Here is a 24,257-nt window from a genome sequence, read left to right as displayed (position 1 = left end):
CCTGTGACCTGTCCCTGACTTTCATTAAAAATAACTGTGACACAGTGGGACTGAGCCTGAGCCCTGCTGTGGGAGGGGAGGGAGGGAGGTCCAGCACCCACCACCACTGCGGCTGACAGCTCCAGGGTCCCCCCAGTAGCTGAAAGCTGCAATGGCCCCCTGCCCCCTGTGGTGGCTGGGAGCTCCAGGGGCCCCCCGTGGCAGCTGAGGGCTCCAGCTGGGGTGTGGGCTCTGGGGATGAGGAGTTTGGGGTGTAGGAGGGTGCTCTGGGCTGGGACCGAGGGGTTTGGAGGGTGGGACGGGGATCAGGGCTGGGGCAGGGGGTTGTGGTGCGGGGTGCAGGTTCTGGCTGGGGGTGCAGGCTCTGGGATAGGGCTGGGGATGAAAGGTTTGGGGTGCAGGAGGGTGCTCTGGGCTGGGATCGAGGGGTTTGGAGGTCTGGAGGGGGATCAGGGCTGGGGCAGGGAGTTGGGGCATGTGGAGAGGCTCAGGGGTGCAGGCTCTGGGAGGCGCTTACCTCAAGCAGCTCCTGGAAGCAGCAGCATGTCCCTTCTCCGGCTCCTAGGCAGCGGCACAGCCAGGCGGCTCTGCTGCACGCTGCCCCATCTGCAGGCACTGCCCCTGCAACTCCCGTTGGCGTGCCGGAGGGGGACCATGCCGTAGCTTCCGGGAGCCATGTGGCGCAGCCTCTGACCCTGCTCCCCAGCTGGAGGAGGGCCATGCCGCTGCTGCTGGGAGCCACATGGAACGGCCCCCGACCCTGCTCCCCAGCTGGAGTACCAGAGCAGGGCAAGCCCCAGATCCCACTCCCCAGAGGGAGCTTGAGGGCCAGCTTAAAACAGCTGCGGGACATAGTTTGCCCACCCCTGCTCTACATCCATCAGGAGGAGAAGGAAGAAGAGTCACATGAAACTAAGGTGGTTTAGTAAATTAATTATGGGGGGAAATTTTTGGCTACTGTAAAGATGACACCAATATTGTATGTAAAGCTAATTCTGTTGGGAGCCTGGGTGTCTCAGGGAACTGATAATGGACATGGAACTCTTCAGCCTCCATGTCACTGGCTTGGATCACTACTGCATCAATAATGTCCAGAAGTTGTTACCTGTTGATGGCTGTTTGGTGACTTATGAATTGATGGGCCAAATATCCGTGGACCAGTTTCCATCAGAGTTGGCTCTAAAGGCGGAGGACTACAGGAAGGAGAGTCTAGTGGTTAAGATGCAAACTGAAGACCTGAGTTCAATACTCTGCTCTGCTACAGATTTCCTATGTGACTTTGGGCAAGTCACTCAGTGCCCCATCTGTAAAACAGGCCTAATGGTACTTCTCTGCTTCCCCAGGGGAGTTAAGAGGATAAATATAGACTCATAGACTTTAAGGTCAGAAGGGACCATTATGATCGTTTAGTCTGACCTCCTGCACAACACAGGCCACGGAATCTCACCCACCCACTCCTGTAACAAACCCCTAACTTATGTCTGAGCTATTGAAGTCCTCAAATCGTGGTTTAAAGACTTCAAGGTGCAGAGAATCCTCCAGCAAGTGACCCGTGCCCCACGCTGCAGAGGAAGGCGAAAACCCCCCCAGGGCCTCTTCCCATCTGCCCTGGGGGAAAATTCCCTCCCGACCCCAAATATGGCGATCAGCTAAACCCTGAGCATGTGGGCAAGACTCACCAGCCAGACACCCAGGAAAGATATGTTCAAGATTATGAAGTGCTAAAATAACAGTGATGGGAGGCCAGATCAATACCTGCAATGGATAGAAAGACTCCATGGGGCACAGAGATTTAATTACCCTTTCAGCCCAAGGTGTGGTCCCCTCAGGAGCAGGACTGAAGCATGTCAGCAGGGCAGGGATGGTTGGCAATGCTCCTGCCTGTGCTACACACACAGACTGTCAGTCTCTAGGGTCGCTAATGGGGTTCCTTTCACAGGCCCCAATGCATTCCCCATAGTATTTTGGACCTCCCTCTCTCCTTCTCTGCTTATGCTTTTCAGCTGGTTTGTAGCTACAGTAAAAGAAAACAAAACAAAACAAAAAAACCAAACTGTGCATCTGGAGCTCGTCTGTCAGCCCTTTGGGATTGAAAATGCTTTGAACAAATCAAGCTACTTTCATTCAGTTCCCCATCATCTTGGTCATCAGTGACATGGGCCTGTTGCCATCTGCAAAGGGGTGAGGCGATTTACCAAAAGGTCTATACTAGAAACTTACACCAGTAGAACTACATCACTCCAGGGTGTGAAAAATCCACTCCCCTGAGCAACATAATTATACCCCCCTAACCCCAGTGTAGACAGCGCTAAGTCCACCAGAGAATTCTCCTATCAACACAGCTACCGCCTCTCAGGGAGGTGGGTTAACTACCCCGACTGGAGAAGCTTTTCTGTATTTCATTTTACAGACAGGCCAAACCCACCAAAAAAACCACAGAAATGGGGCTTGATTTGGGGTTAATTGGCTTGTGAGTTGCTTGTTGGCTAGTTTTTGACTTGTTGCTTCTTTTTTTTGATCGGCTCCCAGCAAGCAGGGGTAAGGGTGGGAGAGAGTCAGGGGTGCACAGCGGGCCCACCACAGTCCCAGACTGCATGGTATGGGGATCTAGTCACATAGCATGTTGGGGTTCTTTGGGATTGGCTTGTTTTGGCCTTGTTTTGAAGTGGGATTAGCTTGATTTTTGGCTTATTGTGAAAGTCGGGGTGCTTATTTACCGCGTGAAAGTTGGCAACTGTGTTTACTTTTTTCAGATTTCAGAGTAACAGCTGTGTTAGTCTGTATTCGCAAAAAGAAAAGGAGTATTTGTGGCACCTTAGAGACTAACCAATTTATTTGAGCATAAGCTTTCGTGAGCTACAGCTCACTTCCTCAGATGCATACTTTGTGTTTACTTTGCATATTTTGTTTGAAAGTGCCATCTATTGGTTTATGTGGGTAATTGTAGCTCTAGGATCACAAGGAAGTCATTGAGGGTGCTCAGCATCTTGCAGGCTCAGGCTTTATGCTCTAGTCTAGAACAGTGGCTCTCAACCTTTCCAGACTATCGTACCCCTGTCAGGAGTCTGATTTGTCCTGCCTATGCTCAAGTTTCACCTCACTTAAAAACTACTTGCTTACAAAATAAAACATAAAAATACAAAACTGTCACAGGACATTATTTCTGAAAAATTGCTGATGTTCTCATTTTTACCATATAATTATAAAATACATCAATTGGAATATAAATATTGTACTTACATTTCAGTGTATAAAATATAGAGCAGTAGAAATAAGCCATTGTCTGTATGACATTTTAGTTTGTACTGACTTTGCTAGTGCTTTTTAGGTAGCCGGTTGTAAAACTAGGCAAATATCTATGACTTGATGTACTCCCGGAAGACCTCTGCGTACCCCCAGGGGTATATGTACCCCTGGTTGAGAACCACTGCTCTAGAAATTCTGAGAACAGTGAGAATTTATCATGGGAAATTTTTAAAAATTACACCACTTACTGTACTGTACACCACTTATTGAACAGAGTGATTGTGGTCACCATAGCAAGACTGGAATGAGAACATGACAGGAATCAGACAGCCACACTGATGATCATTGATAGGGAGATTTTGGGCATTTGTTTTCCCCCTGCTGAGGTACATAGATGTCCAAGAAAGGCATGGGCTTCCCCAGCCCAGTTAGGACCTGGGCCATGATGGACTATGCAGTGTAAGGCACCTGGCTCTTCATGACCCCAGTCATTTAGCCTATTAGGTGAAAAATAAGTCCTGTTTGTCCAGGTATTGAAAGACGGTGGTTCGGCTCTTGGATTTCTCAGTCATGGACGCAAAAGAGAACCAACTGGATAGACACACACAGGGACAGACACCCATACACTAAAGCCACAATTCCAGAAACTCAGTTTCACATAACACAAGAACTAGGGGTTACCTGATTAAATTAATCAAGCACCAGGTTTAAAATTAACAAAAGGAAGTACTTCTTCACGCAACACACAGTCAGCCTATAGAACTTGTTGCCAGGGGATGTTGTGAAGGCCAAAAGTATAACCGAGTTAAAAGGCATAGATAAGTTCATGGAGGATAGGTCCATCAATGGCTAGTAGCCAAGATGGTCAGGATGCAACCCCATTCTCTGGGTGTCCCTAAACCTCCAGCTGCCAGAATCTGGGACTGGACAACAGGGGATGGATCACTCAAAATTGCCCTGTTCTGTTCATTCCCTCTGAAGCATCTGGCCACTATCAGAGACAGGATACTGAGCTACATGGACCATTGATCTGACCCAGTATGGCTGTTCTTATGTTCTTATACATATAGTCAAGAAAGAAAGAAAATGAATGTTCTGGTCACTGAAGTTATGAATGGAAACAGAGTGACTGTCTATTAACTCATTTAAGCAGGTGGCCAAACAGGAGAGATGTCTTAAAAACAAATTTATCCAGGAGTTTAGAACATAGCAGCAACCTAAGGGTTAAAAAAATCCTCTCAAACACCAAAGGAGTTCTATCCAAGGGTATGTTATCCAATTTACAAGGAGACATGGTTGCAGTCTGATGCCCTTTGTCCCAAGGATGTATGGGACATCCCCTATGCAGTGTTTATAGCCCAGGAATGACTGGACATGCACAGAGATGCTTGTGTCCAGTATCTGCTTTATTGTCCACAGCTCCTAGGAGCAGGCTGGGTGTGGTCAGGAGGAAGCCTATCTTGAGTTAGGGATTGGGCTATAGAAACAATATTTTCTACCCTGTCATCATTAATACAGCATCCTACGTGAGCTCCTTGACATTGTAAAAGGTGTACATAAACTTTCATGGAGGGACCCCTGAGCACTGCAGCTGGTCACAGGGTCTGCAGGTGCTTAGGGCTGACCCCATCAAGAGATCTGGTCACCACCCTCAACCCCCTTCCCAAGGGCGTTTTCCTGGGCCTGCACATGTCATGGCCAGCTCTTTGGTGAGCCTTCAGGTGCACAGCCAGGTTGGACTGGCAGTTGAAGCGCCTCCGGCACTGGATGCACTGGAAGGGCCTCTCTCTCATGTGATCCCTCTGGTGCATGGTGAGGATGGACAGGATGGTGAAGTTCCTCTTCCATTGATGCACTTGAAGACCTGCTCCCTGCTGTGCATTCCCTGGTGCATGGTCAGGTTGGAGAGCTTGCCATCATGCCACTGGCTCATGGCACGCTCTCACCTTTGTGCGTATTGTTACGAATTACACCCGGTAGGACACGCACACAAGTGCTACGAATTACACCCGGTAGGACACGCACACAAGTGCTACGAATTACACCTGGTAGGACACGCACACAAATGCTGCGAATTATACCTGATAGGACACGCACACCAGTGCTGCGAATTATACCTGATAGGTCACGCACAGTTCGAATCTAGGCTGAGGCACAGAAACAAAGTCCACAACTGCAGAGTTCCCAAAAGACACTAAGTTTATTACGCTCGAGCGTGGTGCCCCCCTGCTAGCCAGGAGGGGACCCTGAATGCAAATTATACAAAGGTTATATACCTTTTAGCAAAGCATGTTGCCCTCGTGCATCGGAAACCTTAGCCAATAAACAAACCCTTGTCTTATCTACCACCTATCCCTGCTTGGTGCATTCCTCGTGCTATACCAGTATGTTAATTACACAGCATGGTCCTAAAGCTATGCATCAGTAACTTTTATTATCAGGATGGGAGGCCTCACATCAAGGCCAAGAGACAGGGAGTTAGAGACTGACAAAAACCAGATACTGGAAGTCAAGGCAGGCTGGAGACAAGGAGGAGGATTTCACAGGGATTCGATATCTAAGGATTACTCCTCCTGGTGTATGATGTGCTGGCATTTAAACAATGGTGGGCCCCAAACCAAAATGGAGTCACATGTGCTAACTTTTCCTTAACAGTATGTGTACACTGGTGCACAGTGAGGTAGGACTGCCAGCTGGGCACACTGTCAGAGCCTCTCCCCTATGTGGATCCACATGCGCAGGTTGAGTTTTGGGTACTTTGGTTGCCCTTCATGCCCTCATTGCACTGATATGGCCTCTGGCCACTGTTAATTCGTTGATGAGTCCTGAGGTCAGACAATATGTTGAAGCTGCTCTTGCACACCTTGCACAGAGCAGCCTCTCACTCATGTGAATGCACATGTGCATAGTGAGATTCTACTGCTATCAGAAGCTCTCCTTACACTGTGTGTACCTGTAACTCATCTCTGGCTGGGCAGGGTTGGGAAGCACCAGTCCTGGCAGTTTTCCCTGCAGTCAGAACAGTAGGGGAGATTCCAGACATATTGCTCCCATTTGGGTTCGGCCTGTCCACATGTTCCCTACACACACTAGATCTCTGGCTGTCATTCCAGGAATTACCATATAAAATGGGGTGGGTGGTGGGGGGAAGAGGCATAAGAGGCATACAGCTTATCTTTTGTAAGTGCACTAGAATCCAGGGGGTGAGGGTACATAGATTGCTGATAGCCACCTTTGGCTCCCTCTCCCCTCCTATTCCCTGCAATCTGCACTGGGTTTGGTGCAGCTCAGAATCCAGACCAAAATTTTCTACTCCTTATGTGCAATGACTTTTTTTTTTTTTTTTAGGAGCTGATCATTTCCCTTTAGCAAATGTTTCCCAAAGGTGCCACGCTGCACTCGTTTATTGTTCTGGCAAAGGTCTGACTTTGATCAGAAATTACATAGAAAACTTAACAGCTGTGGATGTGGACTCCCAGTTCCAAATGCCTAAGCGCACACTCTTATTAGTGAACGGTATTTGCATTGTACATCACCACACTGAAGTGTGATGCTGTGGCAGAAGTATCACAAGCCCCCAATGAGCTTCTCAGATTCATGGGTGTCAGCTTCAGCCCTCCCTTACAGTATTGCCAACCCCAAATGTTTAAAAATTGGGAGTTGGGAGTCCAAAACCCAGGAGATTAAAAATAAAAAATAAAACATGGGCTCTTTTTATTCCCGTGTTTTAGCCTTTAGTTATGTAGTAGAGTCACGTTTTGAGGCTTTTCTCTGTAATCAGGAGGGATAACAATATACTTTCTTTTTTTTAATGAAAGCAGAGATAAAAGCTAGGTATGATTACATTAGTATCACTTTATCACATGCCTCCAGGAGCAGGGGCTTCACAGAAAAACACCAAATGTTGTGAGATTGGTGCGTAGGTGCTAGAACTAGGGGCGCTGCCGCACTTCCTGTCTTAAGTAGTAACAACAACAACCCAAATACATGGTTTCCGCCTTCAGCACCCCCACTATAAAAATTATGCCAACGCCACTGAACTTGTGCTAAAATCACGAGATTTGGGAATGTTGCTCTCAAAAGCGGTCAGAAAAGTTGCCTGTAAAAACATCATCAGGGCGGTGGGGGGTTTCCACGTTTGTTCCTCGTTGATTTTGGCGTCACAGGGTCTCAGATTACAGGGCGAAAGATCTGCTTTGCCCGTTGCCGGGCCTGTGACCTCCACCTGGGATCTGAGGGTCAAGCTGGTTCTTTCCCACCTTGGGCAGCATCGCCAGACAGCAAGGGGGCCAGGTTATGGCCTCACTGCTGCCTGTGCAGCCCCATGGTCTTCTGCTGGTTATACGCCCTGACCCCTCTTGCAGCCCCCATTCCCCTCCCAATGATGCCCTCGGTTATGGCTTCTACTGAGGTTCTGCTGTGAGGCTACTGGAAACTACAAGACCCAACATGCAACGCTCCTGCTTGAGCCGAGCGGCTCAAGCTGGAGCGTTGCATGCTGGGACTTGTAGTGCCACTGGAGCGTCTAGAGCCAGGCGCGCAGAGTTCGGTGCTAACCCCTTGATCGCGCCACTTACACGCGAGTGTCAACGAAAAACCCGCCGGCGTCCAATGGGCCTATCTGCAGTTCTAGTGGTCGGATCTCCTGTCAAACAATCCAGGGGGCGGGAGGAAAGAAGATTCGACTGGTTTCAATTGGCCGTCCCCCTCGCCGGCTCTTCTATTCTATTGGTCGGAACTGCTGAGTGGGCGGAGAAAAGACGAAGCTTGTTTTGATTGCTAGCCAAAAAAGCATCTGGGCATTCTATTGGCCTTTCACTTAGAGAATTGGGCAGGGCAAAGTGATGAGACTTGGTGATTGGCCGGCTGAAGGGAAGGGTCGCATTCTACTGGTTAGTGTCTCTGTCGTTCAATTTGGTGGGTGGGAGGAAAGGAAAAGAGTCTGGTTGTGATTGGTCGTATAAAGCTAGAGCTCTCTTTCACTCACCGGATTTGCTGTCGCTCAGAGAAGTGGGCGGTCCGAGGCGCGGGGAGGCCGCTTCTGATTGGTGGGCCCAAGTTTGGCGCCAGCTTCGGGTGGAGGCAGAGGGCGAGAGAGCGCGCGCGGGTTGCGCAGCGTTTGTTCCGTACGGGTGACGGGGAGGGTCAGAGCGGGGGGGGTCGCGCTGACAGCAGGAGCCGCTCGGGTCCGCTCCCACCCCACCCCACCCCACGCCGCCCTCATGGATCCCGGGCCCCCCAGCCCCGCCCCGCCGAGCTCCCGCCGCCGCCGCCTCCTCCTGCCGCAGCTCCCGGCCGCCGGGCCCGGCGTGGTGAAGTCCCTGTTCCCCGCCGAGCTCTCCCCGGTCTCCGGCCTCAGCCTCACCATGAAGCAGCTGCAGGGACTTGGCTACAGGTGAGACCGGCCGTGCCAGCCCCCCGGTGCCCCTCCCCTCATGCCCCGTCCCCTGCCACCCTCCGAGCCCCCTGGTGCCTCTCACACGGCCCCGCCCCTGCAGCCCCCAGAGACCCCCTGGTGGTGCCTTCCTCTTCCCCCCGTGCCGCCCCCCTAAGACTCCACCCCGGCAGCCCCCATAGTTCCCGGTGCCTTTCCCCCCATGAACCCATAACCTCACCCCTGCAGCCCCCGTAGCCCCTCTGGTGCCTGTCCTCCCCTCCTCCTCCCCCTCCCCCCACATGGCTGCCAGGACCCCACCCCAGAGCTGCCTCATGCCTGTCCCCCCCCACTCCCCTGAGGATTCCCACCCCTTCAGCCCCATAGCCCCTCTGGTGCCTGTCCTCCCCTCCTCCTCCCCCTCCCCCCACATGGCTGCCAGGACCCCACCCCAGAGCTGCCTCATGCCTGTCCCCCCCCCACTCCCCTGAGGATTCCCACCCCTTCAGCCCCATAGCCCCTCTGGTGCCTGTCCTCCTCCTCCTCCCCCCACATGGCTGCCAAGACCCCACCCCTGCAGCCCCCATAACCTCACCCCTGCAGCCCCCGTAGCCCCTCTGGTGCCTGTCCTCCCCTCCTCCTCCTCCTCCCCCCACATGGCTCCCAGGACCCCACCCCTGCAGCCCCCATAACCTCACCCCTGCAGCCCCCGTAGCCCCTCTGGTGCCTGTCCTCCCCTCCTCCTCCTCCTCCCCCCACATGGCTCCCAGGACCCCACCCCTGCAGCCCCCATAACCTCACCCCTGCAGCCCCCGTAGCCCCTCTGGTGCCTGTCCTCCCCTCCTCCTCCTCCTCCTCCCCCCACATGGCTCCCAGGACCCCACCCCTGCAGCCCCCATAACCTCACCCCTGCAGCCCCCGTAGCCCCTCGGTGCTTGTCCTCCCCCTCCTCCTCCTCCTCCCCCCACATGGCTGCCAGGACCCCACCCCAGAGCTGCCTCATGCCTGTCCCCCCCACTCCCCTGAGGATTCCCACCCCTTCAGCCCCCATAACCTCACCCCTGCAGCCCCCATAGCCCCTCTGGTGCCTGTCCTCCTCTCCCCACATGGCTCCCAGGACCCCACCCCAGAGCTGCCTCATGCCTGTCCCCCCCCACTCCCCTGAGGATTCCCACCCCTTCAGCCCCCATAGCCCCTCTGGTGCCTGTCCTCCTCCTCCTCCTCCCCCCACATGGCTCCCAGGACCCCACCCCAGAGCTGCCTCATGCCTGTCCCCCCCCACTCCCCTGAGGATTCCCACCCCTTCAGCCCCCATAGCCCCTCTGGTGCCTGTCCTCCTCCTCCTCCTCCCCCCACATGGCTCCCAGGACCCCACCCCAGAGCTGCCTCATGCCTGTCCCCCCCACTCCCCTGAGGATTCCCACCTCTTTAGCCCCCATAACCTCACCCCTGCAGCCCCCATAACCCCTCTGGTGCCTGTCCTCCTCCTCCTCCTCCCCCCACATGGCTCCCAGGACCCCACCCCAGAGCTGCCTCATGCCTGTCCCCCCCACTCCCCTGAGGATTCCCACCTCTTTAGCCCCCATAACCTCACCCCTGCAGCCCCCATAGCCCCTCTGGTGCCTGTCCTCCTCCTCCTCCTCCCCCCACATGGCTCCCAGGACCCCACCCCTGCAGCCCCCATAACCTCACCCCTGCAGCCCCCGTAGCCCCTCGGTGCTTGTCCTCCTCCCCCCACATGGCTCCGAGGACCCCACCCCAGAGCTGCCTCATGCCTGACCCCCCACTCCCCTGAGGATTCCCACCCCTTCAGCCCCCATAGCCCCTCTGGTGCCTGTTCTCCTCCTCCTCCTCCTCCCCCCACATGGCTGCCAAGACCCCACCCCTGCAGCCCCCATAACCTCACCCCTGCAGCCCCCGTAGCCCCTCGGTGCCTGTCCTCCTCCCCCCACATGGCTCCCAGGACCCCACCCCAGAGCTGCCTCATGCCTGTCCCCCCCACTCCCCTGAGGATTCCCACCCCTTCAGCCCCCATAACCCCTCTGGTGCCTGTCCTCCTCCTCCTCCCCCCACATGGCTGCCAAGACCCCACCCCTTCAGCCCCCATAACCTCACCCCTGCAGCCCCCATAGCCCCTCGGTGCCTGTCCTCCTCCCCCCCACATGGCTCCCAGGACCCCACCCCAGAGCTGCCTCATGCCTGCCCCCCCCAGGATTCCCACCCCTTCAGCCCCCATAACCCGTCTGGTGTCTGTCCTCCTCCTCTTCCCCACACATGGCTCCCAGGACCCCACCCCAGAGCTGCCTTGTGCCTTCCCCCCCTCATCCCCCACATAACCTCACCCCTTCAGCCCCCATACCCCTCTGGTGCCTGTCCTCCTCCCCCCACATGGCTCCCAGGACCCCACCCCAGAGCTGCCTTATGCCTGCCCCCCAGGATTCCCACCCCTTCAGCCCCCATAACCTCACCCCTTCAGCCCCCATAGCCCCTCTGGTGCCTGTCCTCCTCCCCCCCACATGGCTCCCAGGACCCCACCCCAGAGCTGCCTCATGCCTGCCCACCCCCCAGGATTCCCACCCCTGCAGCCCCCATAGCCCCTCTGGTGCCTGTCCTCCTCCCCCCACATGGCTCCCAGGACCCCACCCCTTCAGCCCCCATAACCTCACCCCTGCAGCCCCCATAGCCCCTCTGGTGCCTGTCCTCCTCCCCCCACATGGCTCCCAGGACCCCACCCCTTCAGCCCCCATAACCTCACCCCTGCAGCCCCCATAGCCCCTCTGGTGCCTGTCCTCCTCCTCCTCCCCACATGGCTCCCAGGACCCCACCCCTTCAGCCCCCATAACCTCACTCCTGCAGCCCCCATAGCCCCTCTGGTGCCTGTCCTCCTCCCCCCACATGGCTCCCAGGACCCCACCCCTTCAGCCCCCATAACCTCACCCCTGCAGCCCCCATAGCCCCTCCGGTGCCTGTCCTCCTCCTCCTCCCCCCACATGGCTCCCAGGACCCCACCCCTTCAGCCCCCATAACCTCACTCCTGCAGCCCCCATAGCCCCTCTGGTGCCTGTCCTCCTCCCCACATGGCTCCCAGGACCCCACCCCTTCAGCCCCCATAACCTCACTCCTGCAGCCCCCATAGCCCCTCTGGTGCCTGTCCTCCTCTCCACATGGCTCCCAGGACCCCACCCCTTCAGCCCCCATAACCTCACTCCTGCAGCCCCCATAGCCCCTCTGGTGCCTATCCTCCTCCCCACATGGCTCCCAGGACCCCACCCCTTCAGCCCCCATAACCTCACTCCTGCAGCCCCCATAGCCCCTCCGGTGCCTGTCCTCCTCCTCCTCCCCCCACATGGCTCCCAGGACCCCACCCCTTCAGCCCCCATAACCTCACCCCTGCAGCCCCCATAGCCCCTCTGGTGCCTGTCCTCCTCCCCCCCACATGGCTCCCAGGACCCCACCCCAGAGCTGCCTCATGCCTGCCCCCCCCAGGATTCCCACCCCTTCAGCCCCCATAACCTCACCCCTGCAGCCCCCATAGCCCCTCTGGTGTCTGTCATCCTCCTCCTCTTCCCCACACATGGCTCCCAGGACCCCACCCCAGAGCTGCCTTGTGCCTCCCCCCCCGCATAACCTCACCCCTTCAGCCCCCATAGCCCCTCTGGTGCCTGTTCTCTTCCTCCTCCCCCCCACATGGCTCCCAGGACCCCACCCCAGAGCTGCCTTGTGCCTGACCCCCCAGGATTCCCACTCCTTCAGCCCCCATAACCTCACCCCTTCTGGCCCCCTCCTCTGTACATGGCTTCCAGGACTCCACCCCTGCAGCCTCCATAGTCCTTTGGTGCACATGTGGCTCCCCTCAGAGCCCTCTTGTGCCTGCCCTGGGACCTCATCCCTTCAGCCTACATAGTCCCCTTGGTGCCTGCCCCGGGACCCCATCCCTGCAACCTCCATAGCCCCCTGGATCTTGTTGCCCTCCCTCGCATATTGCTCCCAGGACCCCACCCCTGCAGCCTCCAGAGTCCCTCTGTGACTGCTTCCATTTGGTCTCTCTAACCCCACCCTTATAGCCCTTCCTGGTGCCTGCCCCATGACCCTGCTCCTGCAGCCTCCCTAGTCCCCTGTTGCCTTGGCACTCTCCCATACATGGCTCCCCGGACTCCACCCTTGCGGCCTCCCAGAGTCACCTTGTGCCTCCCTCCTCCCTGACACATGGCCGTCATGACCCTCCCTCTGCATCCCCAATCCCTGCAATCCCTGTGAATCCTGGTGGCTATCCATATACAGCCCCTATGACTCCTGGTGTCTGCCCATCTCCCCAACATATGCCCCCTGATACCCCACCTATGCCACCCTCACATCCCACTGGTGTCTGCCCACTTCCCCAATGTGTATTCCCTCTAAACTCATCCCTGCAACCCCATAGCTTCCTGGCACTGGCCTCCTTGGTGTGCTCTTTTAACACAGAATGCACACATGGTGCCACATGATCTCTATATTATCCATAGTGGCTGCCACCACCCCCACACATGTGGCCCCTATGACCTGTCCCGCACACAACTCCCAAGCCTTGCAGCTCCCCACCTACTGCTCCTGGTACCTGGGCTCCAAGATCCTTGTAATCCTTCTCCAAATGCCACTCCTGCCTCTCTAATCAACCCCTATCTTGTCCTGGCAACTGTGCCTGGTCCCTACAGCCTTCTCTTCCTCCTCACACAGCCCACATGATCACATCTTAGTAGACTCTCAGTTCTCCCTGGCTCCTATTTCCATTCTCCAGACACTCTGACCCCTGCAGCCTTCTCTCCCCACCCCCAACTCCCCAAACAGTACCAGCAGTCCTGTGCACTGGTAAATCTCTGCATTCCACTTTCAATCTTCGCTCAAACCCTGCAGTCTATTATACCACATCCTCTCACTTCCCAAAGCCTTCTGAACATGCCCTGTAGCCAGTCGTCGTCAAACTTTTTTACTGGTGACCCCCTTTCACAGAGCAAGCCTCTGAGTGGGACCTCCCTTATAAATTAAAAACACTTTTTAAATATATTTAACACCATTATAAATGCTGGAGGCAAAGCAAGGTTTGGGGTGGAGGCTGACAGCTCGCCCCCGACCCCCAGTTTGAGAACCCCCTGTTGTAGCCCTTCCTCCACCCCACACCATGTAGCCTCTTACCCATGCCATGCAAAGTCCTCCTCCATTACTGTCTCAATATTTCTGTTCTTTCTCTGCACTGAAATAACTGAGACTGTGAATTAATCATAAAGGGCCAAGTATATCCCTGGTGTAAGTTTGTTGCTGATAGTTTACCAGGGATGAATCTGCCCAATATGTTCGGCCCATTCTGCCCTATTCCCAGAGTTAGGTTTGTACAGGTGCTTACCATGTGTGTTTGAGGGTGGATAATAAGTTGTTGCTCATGGGTGTATGTTGCGTCGGGCAGGATCTTCAGATTTGAAGATTTTACAGCCACCACTCAAATGGGACTAGGTTAGAGTCCCTTTGGAGCTCATTAGTACCACTCTTTAACACAGTTTTGTAAAACGAGCATCAAGGTTGTATAGGCACAAAATCTGCTGATTTCCTCTTCTCTCTGGTGTTGGCAATAATATTGCAAAAATAATGATTTAATCACTAGTCAATAACTACACATTATGAGCAAAATTCATCCCTATGCATAGGGCAGCACAAGACCAACACAGCATTTAAAACCTGATTTGGGCTGGCGGCGGCGGGGGAAGGAGGAAATAAATGGTATAAAGTTGTTTTTAGATGGCCCTCTGCACAGGGATGAATTATTTTCTCCCACCATTCTCTTCCAGGCAACAAAGGAATTAAACGTGGGGTTTTTTGGGTTGGGCTGTTTGCCACTATTCTACCTCTTCATGGCTCTTTGATAGACCACATAATACCTATAAATTCATTCCATACAATAGTACTCTATCACACATGCAATGTTGCCAATGCTCACGTTATTCCAAGTTTTATGATATTTGGGGTTTATTTCAAAGCCCCAGCTCCTGGAGGCATGAGATTAGAAGAGGATTTCAACTTTAATTGTAAAAAAGGTAGTTTCTAGCTCTGATACATGTAGAGAAAAGCTTAATCTTGATGCAAGTGTTTCTGAATGACATGGAAACCAGAAGGCAAAGAACCCCAAATATATTTATCATGATTTTAGGCCCAATTTTTTAACTCTTGAGGTTAGCAATTCTGCATTTGTGCACCTACAATACACCAGTCACTAAAAGAAATGGGGTTTAATTGCTTTAAGGACATTGGTGTAAATCCAGTCCACATCATTCGGTTGAGTCATGTTGGCAGGAATGTGCTGAAACTTGTATTACTCCCCCGGGGAATTCTGCAGCAAAAAAATTAAATTCTGTGCACAATGTTACAAAATTCTGCATATTTTATGTGTCAAAATAACTTAATATAATCACTCTGGTTTCAATTATTTCAGTAATTTACTTAAACTACAGTACAATGGATGGAGAATGGGAGTGGGGAGTATTGGAGGAAATCCCCAAACCCCCTGGCCTAACAGTAATGTAACTAGGTTTGACCCTTTATTTCTAGTTATTAGTCAACAAATATATGCATCCATATTCTTAGTGTTACATCAAAGGCAACTGAAGAACAAGTGAGGGCTGGGGAATCAAACTCACAATTTATATTGGCTACTGTCCATCTCCAGAAAGGTTCGTAGCAAACAGTTCATGGACCACATTCTGTTAGAAAAAATTCAGTCCAAAAATTAGACCAGTTTTAATCACTAAAGCACCATAAGCTTTTATCAGGCCATACTGTCCCTTACACCACTCTGGCAATGTAAAGGAGCCTTAAATCATTTACACCTGTTTTATACTCCTGGGAGAATTCACAAAAAGAATGGGAACAATTCACTAAGCAAGCAGGTAGCTACATTCTGCCCTCCCTCAGGGGACAGTGCCTATCCCATGCCTAACTCCTCAGAAACGCTCTAAAGCCCTGCCCTTCCACACCAAGCAAGCTGCAATAGCGAGTGAGAGGGACAGAGTGTGTGTGTCTCACACACAATTGTGTAACCTCTTCCCCTCAGACAGTGATTTATGTCTCTACTGGCTGCTCCGGATGCCTGAACCAACCTGCCTGCAATGCCGGGGAGAGGTGTGTGTGACCGCTCTTTTGGCTTCCCTGTCAGAAGTCATTTTTCTGTGGGGAATCAAAGAAATCTGCGGGGGGCATGAATTCTGTGCATGCGCAGTGACGCAGAATTCCCTAGGAGTATTGTATTGCTCTTACCAGTACTGTCTCTGCTATGGTTACGCAAAACTTCAATCTGCAGGATTGTTAAACTGGCACCTTTTGCGTTGTCCACTACATAAGCTGATCAAGAGTAACCATTCCAATTTGAGCTCATTTACAGTTTATTTCTACATTTTAAACCTATTGTGGTGGTTCCTGTCTGAAACATTCAGTAAAATAACTCATTTTCTTAATCTTTACAGTCAGTATGAGAATTCTGTGCAAATGCTGGGAATGAGGAACAGTAACAATCTACAAAGAACAGACTCGTCAGAATCTACTGATTCAGGTTACTTTTTAATCCACACATAAGTACTAAGGAATGAAAAAGCTTGACATCCTCTTGCCTTGTATTATAAAGAGCAATTTTCAGGTTTAACAGGAAGCTAATACTGTGTACTTGCATAATTCACTGCAACAATAATTAATCTTAGCAACCCTCCTGAAGCAGGAGGGAGATGGCCCCATTTTATAAAAAAAACAAAATGTCGAAATGTAAGTACAGATGTTAAGTGGCCTGTCCAGCATCATACAGTAAGTCAGTGGCAAAGCCAGTGTGAAAAATCAGTTCTGGCTCCAATTCACTAGTCTGTTCTGCCTCTCTGTAAACCATTGGCTGGTAAACATAGCTCTCCCATGTTAGTTTGTGGTTGCTGACAATCAAGAGGTAATGGCTTAATGGTCTAAGCAGTGGGTTTGAAATACCTACACTCCTTGGAATCACAAATTGAGTTCTTAGCAGAATTGACTGTGCTTTTCATCCTTCTGAGGTAGATAAACTGCGTGAATACAATGTAATTTCATGTGATCTTCTTGATTAATACCTTAAACCATGGTGGCATATTGTGTGCTGTTGGTTGTCCAACTATTGTCCTAGCACCCCAGAGATATGTAGAGCCACTTAAATACAGCTATGTCTAAAACTGGAAGTATTTTTGGATGGGAGGCGCTACATCAATGTAAATATTGTTTAGAGTGATATGATTAACTAATACCACTAAAATCGTGGGAGTTTCATGGTACTCTATTGACACAACCCAGTATAGGGAAACAGCCTTCTCTCTATGTATGTCTCGTCTTGTGTAGTGCCACGAAGGCATTTTTCGATAGATGACTGCGTGAGATTTGCTAATATTACCTACTTTGTGCAGGGGAGGGGGGTAATAAAAGAGCATGGCTAAAAGCTTGCATATAGGAAACAATCCATTGGTAGGGCTAACCTGCAAAGGAATGGCAATTTATTAGTCTGTGTGGAAAAAGGCCAAAATATTAGTTAAGCTGTGGTTCTAAAGTGGTATGTTCCTTTCTTATGTGACAGTTTCTCATACAGGGCACTATGGTGGGATATTTTTATTCCTCCTTTTCTCACTCACCCCAAAAGCCCAGTATCAAACCATTACCTGTGGTCAGAAGTAGTAGCTGGGTGATACTCAAGGCTGTCTCTCCTGCCTCTTCCCCTCCCCCCTCCACTCCAGGGATTCCAGTAGGGGATGATTTATCTGGTCTATGACTCTCTCTGCATGGCAAAAAGTTGCCCTGCTGAGCAAGTCACTGTCTCCTTTTGGGGGGAGAGGATCTAAGACTCCTCGCTAACAGTGCCCTGTACTTTATATTTTCAATATTAATAAAAAATTTTTATCTTTCACAGGCTACTGTCTAGATTTTCCTGATCCCCTGAACTCAGACATTGAGGAAACGTATGTAAAAATGTGCTAAACTTTTGGCATTTTAGACTATACTATTAACTGCTAAATGTGGGCTAATGGGAGGCTTGATCTGAAAATTCCACAGCTAGTACATGTAAAATGGGCTCTTCTCACTTAACCTTCTTGAAGTGTATGTCTTGGCATATTGCAGCTTGAAATCCTAGGTTTTCTATTTCAACAGAATGTGGCCCAGACTGCTTAACAGTCTTATGTCTAAGTTAATGTGTTGCCCAGACCAAAGTATGTACTTCTGAGCACCCTAGACTCTGAGCATCACATTGGCACCTTGCTTAGGAGTCTGAAGGCTACACCTATCTTGCATGTAACTTATAGTTTTCATTAAATACTCAGCAATACTATTTGCTTGTACATGTACCTTAACTGATGGCTAACAGCAATTGCTTGTTTTGAGTTTTCCACCTATGGTCAATCAGTTATGTCCTTACCTTGCAGGTAAAGAAGATGATGGTGTTTTGGGCACACTTGGTCCTTGGGCCACCCTGTCCCATTTCTCACTGAGAAACTCTTGTTTCCATTTAGGCTAATCTGCTGTTAATACTATCCTGAATTAGGAAACACTAGCTCTAGTCTCCTTGGGGAAACTGGGGTAGGGAAACTGGGTTTAGTCCTCCAGCCCAGCTGAGACAATAAGTCTCTAGGAAACACAGAACAAGATGGTCTGCTGTTCTTAAGGCCATGTCTATACATACAGTGCTGTAGTGGGTGTGGTGAAGGTGCTCTATGCAAAAAACACCCTCACAAGCAGTAGAAACTTTGTTGGTGGAAGAAGCTCTCCCATCGACATAGCTCTGTCCACACCAGCGCTTATTCCAGCATAATTTGTCATTCAGGGAAGTGCTTTATTCACACATAATTTATGTCAGCATAAGCTGTAGTGTAGACATAGCCTAAGGTGCACAAGTTTAAAAGCTGGGGACAAGTAGCAGCAACAAACATTCCATGACTTTGAGTTTAAACAACACTAAGTAGTCCAAAGTATTGGATAATGAATTAGCAATAAAAGTAACTAATGTCCTTTGTCTGCCTTTTTTCAGCTTTGAGAAAACAGTTATAGAATCTGGCAGATTTACTAAGTGAGTACAATTTGAATTTTAACTTCCCTTCTTAATTAGTTATCTATTGATCTATTAAAGTATGCCACTAACTAATTCAGTTTTGCAGTGGAAAATCTGAGTTGTGTTGTCAGTTACTGTTAACAGCTTTTCAGTTTAAGTGTTAGAGTAAAATTTGATTCTATTTTTGTCTGTGTTCTCATTGCAGTATTCAATTACCCATCAGAAGAATACGTTCCCTCCCGGTAAGTGAGAGGGATTTTGGTCTTTCAGGAGTGGCAAAGAGGTTTTCAGTATTAAGCGTTACGCTACTTATGCACCCACTTTTTTATTTGCAGATATCCAGCAAAACTCATTAATCTTCCAATCCCAAGAATCTGGTGTTGCTTGTTGCTTAAAATTAAGATAACAAAGTCATAGGCTATAATCTTGAAATGGATCAAAGTGTAATCTGTTATGTTCTACAAGGCAGCCTGTCACTAGCTTTATGTGGAAGTATTGCATGCTGGGACCTGTTGTCTCCAGGGGCTGCATGTCCATGGCCAGCCCTTGTCTTTAACGTAGTTTGTGCCAGTTTGGGTACCATAGCCCTTACATTCTTGGCAAGCTGTCAGCATGGCCTCTCAGTTGCCCAAAATTTGGGGAACTGGTTGATACTGAGCAGGATATACCCTCTCACTTTTGCAGCAGAAGCTTCTGGGGTCTAGTCCTGCTCTGAAGAGGAGCAACTCAGATTCATTGGATTGTGATGTTTTTCACCTGACTGAAACAGATGACAACAAAGAGAATGTAAGTTTAATTCACTCTACGCATCTCCGAAGTAGTATAGTATGGGAAGCTATACCCAGGAAGATGTGACTTGTTGTATGGGGCTTGATACATAGGGATAACTCCTTATTTGGGGAGGAGGTTTGTAATGAGTGGTTGATGTGGTGGGTAAAGCCTTTCTTATTATTTTTGGTGAACTGTGGCAGTCTTCTCCATGGTTTGTCTTGCAGAATTCGCACTAATCTGGTGCAAAAGCTGACTTTCCACTTTCTGTATTACCATAATGCCTAGGAGCCCCATTGTGCTAGGTACTGTACAAATGCAGAACAAAGCACTTACAGTCTAAGACAAAAGACAACAGACTGATACAGACAGAAAGACATGGGAGTACAAGAGGCAGTAGACAGTGTCGGTCAGCCTGATAGGTACTGGTCTAGTCTAGCTGTTGTCAAGTTTTTAGGCATTGTGGTAAAGAGCTCTTAAATGGGATTTGAAGGAAAACACCGCAGTGGCTTTGTAGATGTTTAAGAGGGCCAGGGGGGGCACCCAAGCATGAGGCGTTGCAAGGGAGAAAGCACAAAGATGCTTGTTTGGAAATTTAAAAAATGGGCAGTGAAGGCTGCTTGGAGGCAGGAGTTGACCTGTTAATACTGAATGATGGATGATAGGGTGAGGGCTAGGTTGTGAAGGGTCTTGAACATGGTGACAAGTAGCTTATGTTTCATTTGATAGAGAAGAGGGAGCCAGTAGAGGGATTGAGAGAGGGGTGACACGATCAAAGCTGTAAGTTGGAAAATCATCTTTGCAGAAGCATTGTGAATGGATATGAGCCAGGAAACACTATTTGTCAAAGCCAGAAAAAAGGACATTTCAGTAATGAAGATGCAAGCCTGGATAAGAGTTTTATCTATTTGGATGGACAGGAAAGGCCATATCTTAGAGAAGTTATGCAGAAAGAACTGGCAAGACTTAGACATAGCCTTGATGTGAGGCCCTAGAGAAGTCCAAGTCAAAGATGATGCCCATGTTACAGGCATGAGTGACAGGCAGGATGGTGTAGTCATGCATGGTGATTGAGAAGGCAGTTGGGGGAAGAGCTCTGGTTTAGCCATGTTGAGCTTGAGTTGATGGTGAAATGTTCACCTGGAAAACATCAGGCTGAGATTTTAACTTTGGACAAAAGAAGACTGGTCCGGAGCAGAGAGGTAGATCTGAGCCATCAGAATAGAGATGGTATTTGAATTTGTGGATGATATTACCCAGTGATAAGATGTAGAGGGAGAAGAAAAGGGAACCAAAGAGAGAGCCCTCTAGAGCCACAGAAATTGGAAGGTGGATGAGGAGGATCCTCTAAAGGATGTGCTGAAGACATGATTAGAGAGGTGGTAGGGAAAACTAGGAGTGGATAGTCACGGAAGCCAAGAGGGGGCAAGATTTCAAGAGGGGGAGCATGGTTGACTGTGTCAAAGGCAGCTGTCTGGTCAAGGAGAACTGGGTGCAGGTTCTGAGTCTTGGCCAGGAAGATATTGATGAGAGCAGTTTCAGTTGAGTGCAAGCGGCGGAAGCCAGACTGGAGAGGATCTAGGATGGATTTGAAGGAGATGAACTCTGGATGTCGACTGTAAACAGCACATTCAATGAGCTTAGGAATGAAAGAGATGAGAACTGAGACAATAACTGAAGAGCTAAGTTAGGTCAAGGATGAGGTGTTTTTTAAATGGGAGGAGATTAAAGTATGTTTTTTTTGTGAGGGGAAAGAGCCAGAGGAGAGTGAGAGGTTGAGGAGGAATGTAGGTAAGGATTGAGAGTGGGTGTGAGGGAGATCAGAAAATGGATTGGGGTCACTAGGGTAAGTGGAGGGGCTAGAGGAGGAGAACAGAGAGAAACATTTGCCTCTCACTGGGGAGAAGGAGAATTATAGGCAGGGACAGGAAGGCAAGGTGAGGGGAGGAGGAAGGCCATGTCACATCTTGTCAGTTTTCTCTTGGAAGAAGTCAGTAAGAACCTGTGCAGAGAAGTGGAGGGAGGATGGGAGGGTTTGAGGCATGAGTCAAAGGTGGTAGAAAAAGCAGCTGGGATTGTGCGTGTGAGATTCAGTTAAGTTAAAGAATTAGATTGGTCTCGCTAGGAAGATGGCAGAACTGAAGGAGAGAACAAACTTGTAAGAGAGGAAGTCAGCCTGGTCCCAGAATTTCTGCTGAAGATTTTCACAACATGAGAGCAGGAGTGTAGGAAATGGATGTTGAAGGTGAGCCAGAGCTGGAGGTTGGCAGGATAGACCTTGTGATGGGGGAGAAGGACAACAATACTATAAAGAGAAGGGGACTGAGAGCAGATAGACTGGAAGTCACAGTAAGGCCGTGTGAGAGGGCACAGGCTGATGGGTGTGCTGAAAGAGATCAGGTGGTGATTGAAGAGAGGGAACTCCACAACAGAGATCATCGAGGGTAGTGCCTCTTGAAGACCAAGTCAAGTGAATGGCCCTTTTGGTGAGTGGGAGAGTTGAACCAGGACTCCAGGTTGAATAAAGAGCTCTAGGTGAAGGATTGTGCAGCTAGAGGGTCAGATGGGTCATCAGCATGGAAGCTGAAGTCACCAAGGATGAGTGGGGGAAATAAAGGAGAGAAAGCCAAAGTTGAAATTGGAGAGGAAGGCTGATGGGGAGGAGTTGGGTGGATGGAAAATAATAGCAACATAGAAGGGTAGAAGAACCAGATACAGTGATGCTGAAATCGGGGGGGGAGGGGATCTAAAGTGGCAGTAACTGGAGAGAAGCCCCACCCCCACCAGGGTCTGATCTGTTATGGTTGGGTAAGAGAAGAGCCCTCTGTAAGGCCTAGTCTACACTGGGTGAGGGGATCGATCTAAGGTATGTAACTTCAGCTACGTGAATAACGTAACTGAAGTCTATGTACTTAGATCTACTTACCGTGGTGTCTTCACTGCGGTAAGTCGATGGCTGACCCTCCCCCGTCAACTCCGCCTGCGCCTGTTACCCTGGTGGAGTACCGGAGTCGAGGGGAGAGTGCTCAGCTAGATGCGATAAATTGACCCCCACTGGATCGATCGCTGCCCCTCTATCCAGCCGGTAATGTAGACAAGCCCTAAGAGCGCAGCTACAGAGGCAGCATCAGATGAAGGGTTCTGGGAGAGCCAGAAGCTGGAGGGAGAGATATGAAGAGGTTGTGAATGACAGATCTTGTTAGGGAGACACAGTTGGCACAACAGTATGTTGTTGGGATTAACTTCTGTTGGTGGAAGGGACAAGCTTTGCTTCACAGATCTTTTTAGAGCTGGAAGGAGTATTCAACAGACAGCAAAAGGAAGGAGATGGGTGTCAGGGTAAGAATGGTAGCATGCGACGGGACAGGTGTGAGGGTGGGGATAGGAGGAGGGCCCCCGCTGGGGCAAATGTCACCAGAAGTGAGGGGGAGGAGGTGGATGTGAGACCTATATTCTGATGAAAGAAAGGGGGAGATTGGGTGGGTGGGAACTATAGAGAGGTGAGGGTAACTGGAAAGGGAAGATGGATGCTCCCTAATTCTTGTGCCCTATTAAAATGGAGGATTTTTCTAGGACCACTTCAGCTCTTTGCTAGGGATGTTCCTATCTCGAAACTAGTCTGTGCGGGATGGGCCCTAACCTAATTAGGGCATCCTACCTTCGCTGAGGATCTAGAGTCCAAACCTACTACCTTGTCATCCCTCTTACTTTCAAGGCTTTCCCTTACCTCACCAGACAATTGACCTGTCAGGTTGTAATTATCAAACTGTAAACATCTGTGATTTCATTAAACTGAGTGAGTAAATCTTTAAGGAACTTGATTAAGGAACTTGTCTGGGGCTATTGAGTCCAACTCCATTACAGACCAACTAGCTGTGAATTTGATCAATGAAGAAATCTTACAAGGACTCAGATTTCTGCAGAAATCTATCTGTCATTCTCAGGAGTAATGGGAGGAGGGCGCAGCTTGTCGCACAACAGCAAGTTCATTCTAGTGATTTAGGCACAGATCTGGCTGCCTTTGAAATGATTAGACAAGACTCTTGCTGGAAAGTTTGATAGGTGCAGGGCTGATAGTTGACTGTAAAGGATACTCTGAGAAAGTAGGTCTAATTCTCCTATATTAATCACTATTATAACAACTTTCCTTTGGAAATGCACATATGCTGAAAGATTTACTTACTCCCTTGGACTGCAGGGAGCTGAGTCCAAGAGGGGGCTGTAAAATTTCTGTGCAATGGGCCCTTCAACCTCTAGGCTTCGTTGGTTTGATAAAATGCTTGCCTTGCTCCCTTTCATTAAGGAGTCCTTTGAGTTTAAGAAGCCAACCAGGCCCGCTTCTCGTAGTTGTCTGCGTGTCCGTTCCCTTGAAGATGGAAAAGATGTTTTTGGGCAAAGACAGAACTCTGCCCCAGCTTGGATGGTATGTATCAGGCTGTCCTTGGCAACGAACCCTCTGCCTAGCCGTAGGCTTGCTTGGTTCTAGGAGAAAAAGCACACTGAAGCGGTGGTCCGGAGACATGATGCTCTGGGAGTGGGGGAGGGAAGAAGCACCGACTACTTTCTTCATCTTTATTGATAACACACTGAGCTGGGAAAAAAAAGTCCACCCAGCTTTCAGACTTTAACGCTGGGAAAAATCTCATTGTACCCTGAATATGGGAGATCAGCTAGGGGTGTTACCAAAACACCACAAGTAGTTACTGACTATAATCCTTCATGAAACTTGAGCTAAACGGCAATAAGTCAAGTGAGCGTGGATGTCTAACAAAGCATGGATTGGATTAATCTTTTTGTTGTGTTGCT

The 24,257-nt window shown here is 50.2% G+C and overlaps 1 protein-coding gene across 5 annotated transcripts in view; it reads left to right on the top strand.

Annotated features, from left to right (window-relative positions):
- The window catches only part of CDC25A (cell division cycle 25A), a 38,572-nt gene that overhangs the window by 956 nt on the left and 13,359 nt on the right, over window positions 1-24,257 (top strand). Inside the window, exons 1-7 of one of the 5 annotated variants that reach the window (XM_073329246.2) lie at window positions 8,355-8,641; window positions 16,105-16,190; window positions 17,550-17,598; window positions 18,663-18,701; window positions 18,889-18,925; window positions 19,368-19,469; window positions 23,755-23,874. In XM_073329246.2, coding sequence (XP_073185347.2) covers window positions 8,469-8,641; window positions 16,105-16,190; window positions 17,550-17,598; window positions 18,663-18,701; window positions 18,889-18,925; window positions 19,368-19,469; window positions 23,755-23,874 — 606 coding nt within the window. In that variant the 5' untranslated portion in view covers window positions 8,355-8,468. Of the gene's footprint in view, window positions 1-8,354; window positions 8,642-16,104; window positions 16,191-17,549; window positions 17,599-18,662; window positions 18,702-18,888; window positions 18,926-19,367; window positions 19,470-23,754; window positions 23,875-24,257 lie in introns of those variants that run through there. The other 4 variants (XM_073329243.2, XM_073329242.2, XM_073329245.2 and 1 more) reach the window with 4 other exon arrangements.

This window comes from Lepidochelys kempii, chromosome 2, assembly GCF_965140285.1.
Source record: "Lepidochelys kempii isolate rLepKem1 chromosome 2, rLepKem1.hap1, whole genome shotgun sequence".
Taxonomy (NCBI): Eukaryota; Metazoa; Chordata; order Testudines; family Cheloniidae; genus Lepidochelys; species Lepidochelys kempii.
This window is presented reverse-complemented; position numbering and strand designations above follow the sequence as displayed.